This window comes from Galeopterus variegatus, unplaced genomic scaffold (assembly GCF_000696425.1).
Source record: "Galeopterus variegatus unplaced genomic scaffold, G_variegatus-3.0.2 Scaffold6803, whole genome shotgun sequence".
NCBI lineage: Eukaryota > Metazoa > Chordata > Mammalia > Dermoptera > Cynocephalidae > Galeopterus > Galeopterus variegatus.
Window position 1 is genome coordinate 100,691 of NW_007732914.1, and position 7,810 is coordinate 108,500.

Consider the following 7,810-nt stretch of genomic DNA (forward strand, 5'->3'; position numbering starts at 1 on the left):
CGCACTGTAGCAGTGCGCCACCGGGCCGGCCCCACATCTATTTATTCTTTTTTTTTTCGTGACCGGCAACGGATCGCAACCCTCAGTGTCGCGCCCGTACCGGACCGGGACCGGCAACGGAATCGCAACCCTCGGCGTTGCCACCGCACCTCGCTCAACCAGTGAGCGGCCGGTCTGTATGTGGGATCCGAACCCTCGGCGGGAGCGCCACCGCGCTTCCCAAGCGGCGCACTGTAGCAGTGCGCCACCGGGCCGGCCCCACATCTATTTATTCTGCATGTCTTTCCAAAAGAAAATGGGGTGACATTTGAAACAAGACAAAAATTTTAGCCTTTCTTTATTTTACATTCACCTAGTGCTTATTTAGATGGGTAGTATCTTACCCAGGAGATCAGGAAATATTATCCCTCTCACAGATAAGGAATCAGAGGTGTAGATATTGGCAGCCAGCAAGCTGCGGAGCAGGATTTGAATTCAGACAGACTGAACACTACACCTGTCATGAACAAGGAGGACAGGAGTAGGGATATAAAATGAAATTAGGAACTAAGGTTAGAACACAGCACATACATATACCACAAAGATATGCCGTAGTTGCTAGAAGAGGGCTGCAAAACTAAGCATGGCTCAAAAGAACTGAGAAAGGAATACTATTGTAGCTCTCTATCCCCCTGGCAACTCCATCAGAATGGGTAGAGGACAAAGATAAACGGTTGGGGATCTTCACTTACACATTCATATTCTGCGGATAAGTACGAACATTCAAAGAAAAAAACAGGTAAGATACAAATACAAAATATAAGCTTAAATATGCTTATATGGTGCTATGAATTGGTAGTCCAATTTCTTTAGGAGCTAAAGTAAAAATCTCTCTTGACAAATACAGAAAGCTCCTTCAAGTGATTCTAAGATTCAAGTGTGATGTGATTATTTCAAAGTAGTGGTACAATACTCTTCCCTAACAATACATCTTAAAATTATTTGAAAGTCAAAAGGAAAAACTCACTGAACTACCACTTTGTCCATAACTTCAAGTCAGTGTCTAATGCTCCTAGTGAGGTTAACTGACTCAGCTAATTTCAAAAATGGACATTGCACCTGACACGAGAATGAGAGATATTTAAAGTGCAAATTTTAAGACTAATGAAATTATAAGTTACCACACAAAAAAATTAATGTCCATTGAAGCTACAGGTAAACAGTTTATTTCAAAAGGAGAAAAATACCATTTGCTTGGCAGTTCTATTTACAGAAATAAATTCTCCTGTGTTAATAAATTCTTATCTAATATATAAAGGCCCTGGGCAACATTCCTTATTAAAAACACTATGTTAACTTAACATCAGCTATTACTTCTCCACCCTTAAGTCGCATAATTTTAAGAGTGTCCTATTAATAAGAATAGCAAAACCTTTCCTTCTCCAGTGCATTTCTGGAGCATCCTGATTTTGAAACATATGATTAAAATTTTATAGATTATGGCTTAAATTAAGTAACCTCATTACTCCTTCATGGACTTCAAACGGGAATTTTTAACATAAAAATTACTTAGTCCATATTATAAAAGACGAACAAGAAAAACTCTATACTTTAAATACGATGGAGAGATCGAAATAATTCCAGTGGTTCAGAAAACAGTGGATACAGAACTCAGAAAGCCAAATTCACACCATCAAGAATGACTTCCACAACTAACCATCTGTAGGTTTTATCACTCTTTGGAAAAGAATAAAACTTGACATACAATAAAAACGGAAATAACTTTCTGAAAAGTGCTATCCAGCTCGAAAACACCTCATTTCTCGTTTCAAGGAAACGCTACAGTATCGTTTCTGAAAAGCCAATCCTCCCCAAGACCCAGTCACCGCAAAGCCCCGTCGCCAGCAGCTGTTCCCAGCACAGTCAACCTGCACCTTAAAGACCAGCCGCCCCGGGCGCAGCTCCCCACGGATGCTCGCCGCACGGCGAGTCCGGGGCTTCTGAAGGGCCCCGCTCACCCGAGAGAAGCCACACACGAATCAACAATTTAATTAGTGCTAACGCTGTCCAGGTTAGTTTTCAAAGCAGGGACTGATTAGACGAATTTTCGGGCATCCTAAAGAGCCGCTGTTGCCAGTCCCCATATGAAACGCCGGAGTGACATTAACCTCCGGGGAGAGCGCAGGCGACCCCGGTCAAACCCCGGGCGCGGGTCCCGGGGCCCACGGTTTTCCCGCCCAGGTACACGGGACTCCTCGGCCGGAGGCGTGGGGGTGTGGACGAGCGGGACGGGGGCGCGGGAGAGGACGGGGGCGCCGCACGCCCCGCCCGGCCCGTCGCTCCCGCGTCTCCGCCGCTCGCTCGTACCTTTTCGCACAGCGTCCGCACTTGGTTCTCGTTCAGCTGTTTGCAGTCGTTCAGCTGCTCCACCCACTGGTCCAGCTCCTTGGTGAACGCGCTGTCGTCCATGGCCGCCCGCTCCCCTCTCCCGCCGCCGCTGCCCACTTCTAGCTGTGTCCTCGGGCAGTCACCAGCCTGACTCTCCATCTGTCACAACCACTAAAGCCCACCTTTTCAGGTTGAGAAGGTTACGTTTTAAAAGTGCCTGTTCAATAGGACGGCGTGGGAGCAACATGTTTGTTTCCTTATCCCACCCAGGGAGCAGTTACAGAAAGCGTTAGAAAGGTGGCATTTGAACCGAAGTTGGAAACGTCTTCTCAGGCAAAACCTCGAAGTAGCCTGGGGAAGAGGAAAGAAGTTGTAAGGAATTTGTGTGTGTGTGTGTGTGTGTGAGTGTGTGTGTGCGCCAGAGGACAAATGTGTGAAAGACCGTCCCCTGTCTGGAAAGCTATAAACACTCCTAGCAACAGCAGTAAGTCATATGGGATGAGGCTGGAAGAGCTCCTGCTCTCAAGCAACTTGTAAATGGTAGCAAACCCATGGAAGGAAACGTGGAAAGGGGACGAAGCGATACCTGAGAGAAAGGGGACCAGCAGCGCTGCGGGGGACATTGCACTCTCTGAGGACGTTGGTCTGTGAAGGTTCAAAGGACACGAATTTCAGCTAAACGTGGAAAGCCTGGAGTGGAAGTGAGAATGGGAATATTTTCAGAATTCCTAGAGAAGATGGACTGACAACAGCAAATACACTCTGGGGAGAAATGGGAATGATGGATGGTGGCAAGACAGTGAGGACCTTGAAGCAGAAGCGCCGGGAGGATGGCAGAGCAGCCAGGGGTCTTGGTGACTGCAGTATCAGTTTTTGTGATTTTGGTTGTGAAGGCCTCTTGATTCGATGGATGGTGGCAAGACAGTGAGGACCTTGAAGCAGAAGCCCCGGGAGGATGGCAGAGCAGCCAGGGGTCTTGGTGACTGCAGTATCAGTTTTTGTGATTTTGGTTGTGAAGGCCTCTTGATTAAAAGTAAAAATTATAAAGGGCTGGCTGGTTAGCTCAGTTGATTAGAGCTGATAACACCAGGGTTTGGTCCTTGTACTGGCCAGCTGCTCCCCGGCCCCCCAAAAGAAAGTAAGTTTAGGAGTTGTAGGGGGGGGAAATTAAAAAAAAAACACTATAATTCTTAAACTTCTTTCTTTTCTCTTTGCTTCTTTCGTGTGTGCGCGTGCGTTTTTCTGCAGAACACAACCATCCATCTACAATAAAAGAAAGTAAGTTTAGGAGTTGTAGGGGGGGGAAATTAAAAAAAAACACTATAATTCTTAAACTTCTTTCTTTGCTCTTTGCTTCTTTCGTGTGTGCGCGTGCGTTTTTCTGCAGAACACAACCATCCATCTACAATCCTTGCTAATTACTTGTCACACAAAACTGCACTTAATAGCAAGTTTGTAGGTAGTTCTAAATTTGTTTACCAGAAATGTTCTCATTTTTACTGTTTTCCTCTCTCCTTTTGGTCAAAGAATTTTAAAATTGTTGACTTCAGCAGATCCTTTGCCTTAAAAGTACACGTTGAATTTTGTTCCTACACAATTGACCAGGCTCTTCTAAAATATATACATTGATATATTTCTTGATGTATTATACCATTTAAAATGTGGAATATGAATCATTTATATCTTGGAATGTATCTAGAGAGTTATATGCTCCGTTAAGATTATACATTGTATTGGTCTAAAAAAGATTCTTCTAGACCATCATAATCCTCAAAAGATTAAAGAAATATTTTGACTTCTAGTTCAAATGGCTTCTGATAATTGGGATGTGAATATGGTATTATTGAAATTGGCACAGGGTATTTTGCGTCAGAATCCATACTGGTAATGATTTTAAAATTAAAATTAAAATAGACAAACTCAAATTGGAAATACTTTCTTTGAATTTAAAAACTACAAATCACGATTAATAAAAAGATCATAGTACTTGTCTCCTCCCCTCACCCTTCTGCTCAAAAATGTGCTTCTAAAAAATCTTTTTAATTTTATCATATTAGAGATGGAATTATTTGAAGATAAAGGAATTAGAGAAGATGCTATGTTTATCATTTTGTCTTTCTTTGTCTTTGACCTCAGCAGGAGGGTTCGTTCAAGTTCCTCAGAACAGTACTATGGAAGTGGAGCCCTTCACATCTTTGAACATTTTATGCCTAGCTATGCTGTACTGTGTATCTGACAATTCTAACATTTCCAGTTTCTAAGTGACTAAAGATGTTTTTCTTGTTTCTGCTGCTTCTTGTTTGTAGTGTCTTGCCTTCTAGTGCATGTGGGTTCACAGCTTGAACAGATTTTGTGGGAGTCCCACAGGCCCACCTAATGAATTCTTTCCTCTAGAAAATTTGCTTCTCCACTGGTTAAGTTGGTTAGAGCCTGGTGCTGATAACACCAAGGTCCAGGGTTTGATCCCCTCCTGCCTTGCCCCCCCAAAAAAGAGTTTGCGTCTTTCTCTCTGGTAGCCGAGAAATATCCCTAATCCAGTACCACTTCAGCCAGAGTTCTGGCTCAGAATGAGAGTGTCGGTTCTCCCACCTCACTGCAGTTTCAGGGTTCAGTGTCCCTCTACCAGTGTTGCATTAAGAATCCAATCTCAGAGCAATTTCCCACCTTCTGGAGGTCAGCTTGTGCAGGTAGCTCCTGGTTGGTGTGTCTTCCTGGCTACTTGGGCCATGCTTTTGGCCTCCTGGCTTTCGTTCCCAGCTATTCTGTCCCAACCTTCCAGTTTCTTTTCAAATCTTCAGATGGCTTAAGTCCCAGATCCTTTCCACTCCAGCCCCAGTGATTACCCAGTCTGGGCTAAGTTCATGCTTTTTGCCTATTTTGGGGGAATGTATGGAGACCTGTCCTCCCTTTATGAGACTAATAAAACCTCAAAAAATGTGTCCTACCTATCCCATGTCAAGTAGTTTTGGAGCAGGCAGTTTCCTCAGGGCTCCTGGACACTCATAACCCTGGAAGTGGAAGTCCTATGCTGTGAATATTTAAAAATTGGTACATTCATGTTGACACTTTTCCTTCTCCCTTACAGAAATTTTTGTAGTTTCCCGAGGCCTACGGTTTTCTAAAGAATGACACACAGCTTGGGTGCTGATTTCTCAGCCACAGCCAAGGCTCCAATCTCACCTCTAAAACCTGGGATACTTTCAAAAATAACACTGGAGCAAAAGCTTCAACCCCGTTAGCCACTTTATTGCCCCCGTCACAGTAACTTTTGGAAAATGCTTTAATCCATGGTATTCAGCCACTGCTCCCTCACTTGTCCCACACTTCTTGGCTCCCTGCCTTCATTCCTGCTTTACTTCCCCATGAAATCCTTTTCTTTTTCCTCCACGCTCGTATAAACCTTCCCCAATCTTCAAGAACAACCATCAGGTCTATCTTTTCCACGAAGCCCTTTCTCTTACTCTGATACCAAAAGGAACTCATGTCTACACACTTTAAAATTTCATGCTATTGGGGCCGGCCCGGTGGCACACTGCTACAGTGCGCCGCTTGGGAAGCGCGGCGGCGCTCCCGCCGAGGGTTCGGATCCCACATACAGACTGGTTCCCGCTCACTGGCTGAGCGAGGTGCGGGCGCAGCACTGAGGTTTGCGATCCTGTTGCCGGACATGAAAAAAGACAAAAAAAAAGGAAAAAAAAAAAATTTCATGCTATTAAATCAGTCCCTTTTTCAGACGGCACACTTTCTATCTCATATTGGCTATTTGTACACATTTCTTCTCTTCCTATTAGACAATAAATGTCTTGATTACAAGATCCATGTGTGTACTGCATTTGTAATACCAAAAGCACACCATACTAGCCACTTAGAGAGGAGGTGCTCCGTAAATATTTGTTGACTGAATTTGAGGAAAGTAGCAGGGGACCATGGGAATGAAGGTGAACACGCAGTATGAATACACGGATTGTTTTGAATATTTAGGATTAGCCCACCAGTAAGAAAGGTCCCAATATTTGCTTCATCTTCTCTCTCTTTTAAAAGTTTATGCTTTCATTATGATTTTGATACCATATATTTTATTCTAGCTAACACTGGTATAGCAGAGATTGCTACTAGTCTAGCCAATATCCACTGTACATTTCTTTGTTATTAATAATTCTGTGTGGAGTGAAAAACGCCCAGCTTGAAAATCACCTAGGAGTAGCCCTGGGGTATAATTCTAGCCAAAAGCTGTAAGGAGAAGTGCTGAATGCAGCTCTAAAGGAAGGCTTGTTGAAGGGAGTAAACTCGAAGAGCCCCTGCCTGGAACTCATTGCTGGGGGTGGAATAGCTGTGGAGGCTGCTAGAAACAAAGGATGCGGTTAAAGGCCACATGTTCAGGATGGCCAAGAAGAAAGCTCACATGATCCGGTTCCTGATGGCCATGTGAAACCAGGACAGCAGCTCCGTACTGCCTACCTCCAGACTTGAAATAAAACCAGTATTTGTTTAAGGTACATTTGGGGTTTTTGTTACTTCCATCTAATCACGAGCCTGACTAATACAACCAGATACTATTCATTTTAGGGTTTGACCAAATTATAGCTGAAAAATTATTATGTTTTGATGATTAGTGAGGGTCAGCAAGTGTTCACATTTCTGGACATTTAGGTATTTTTTGCATGTGAATTGAGTGTTATTTTATTAGATTTTCACTTCCTTATTATTGGTCTGTAGGCCGCCTGATATATATGTTTTAAGTATCTTACCCCGTCTTACTTGGATTCTTTATTCACTTATAAGAGTTTTGCCAAACAAAAGTTCTTAACTTTTATGTCATAATTAGAGTACTTATTATGTGTCAGGCAGTATTCTGAGTGCTTAGATTATTACTTCATATATTCTCTTCATAACAACCTTATGAAGTAAGTGCACTTTGTCATCCTGATTAATCAAGTGAGGTGACTGCAGTACAGGAGAGGAGTGACAGGCCCGGGATCACTCAGTTGGACCTGGGACGTGAAGCCAAGTAGTGCAGCGCCTGTGCTCTCTCCCAACCTCTTCTCTCTCTGTCACCAATCCAGTCAATAATTTTGCTTAAGCCTGTCGAGAAAGGCTCCCCTACCCCCAAACTACATGAACCTTATATTATGTAATATGTATAATTAAATGAAATCTAGGACTTACTGTAGATTTTCTACTAAAATATCTTTGCAATACAATTTATTTGGTGATTTTTATTATTGTGGTAAAATATAAAATTTACTATTTTAATTAATTTTAAGCAGACAATTCAGTAGCATTAAGTACATTTACAATGTTGTGCCCCATCGCTACTATCATCTCGAGAACTTTCACCATCTCAAGTAGAAACTCTACCCTTTCCACAGTAATTGCCCATTCCCCTTAATATACATACACCTGCATATTATTTATTGTTTTTTTTTTTTTTTTTTTTTTTTTT

At 42.8% G+C, this 7,810-nt stretch overlaps 1 protein-coding gene across 1 annotated transcript in view; it reads right to left on the reverse strand.

Moving 5' to 3' along the window:
* The window catches only part of PPP2CB (protein phosphatase 2, catalytic subunit, beta isozyme), a 39,472-nt gene extending 36,994 nt beyond the window's left edge, over positions 1 to 2,478 (reverse strand). The window contains exon 1 of the mRNA XM_008591274.1: positions 2,347 to 2,478. Within this exon, the coding sequence (XP_008589496.1) occupies positions 2,347 to 2,448 (102 nt within the window). The 5' untranslated portion in view covers positions 2,449 to 2,478. The remainder of the gene's footprint in view (positions 1 to 2,346) is intronic.
* Between the last annotated feature and the right edge of the window lie 5,332 nt (positions 2,479 to 7,810).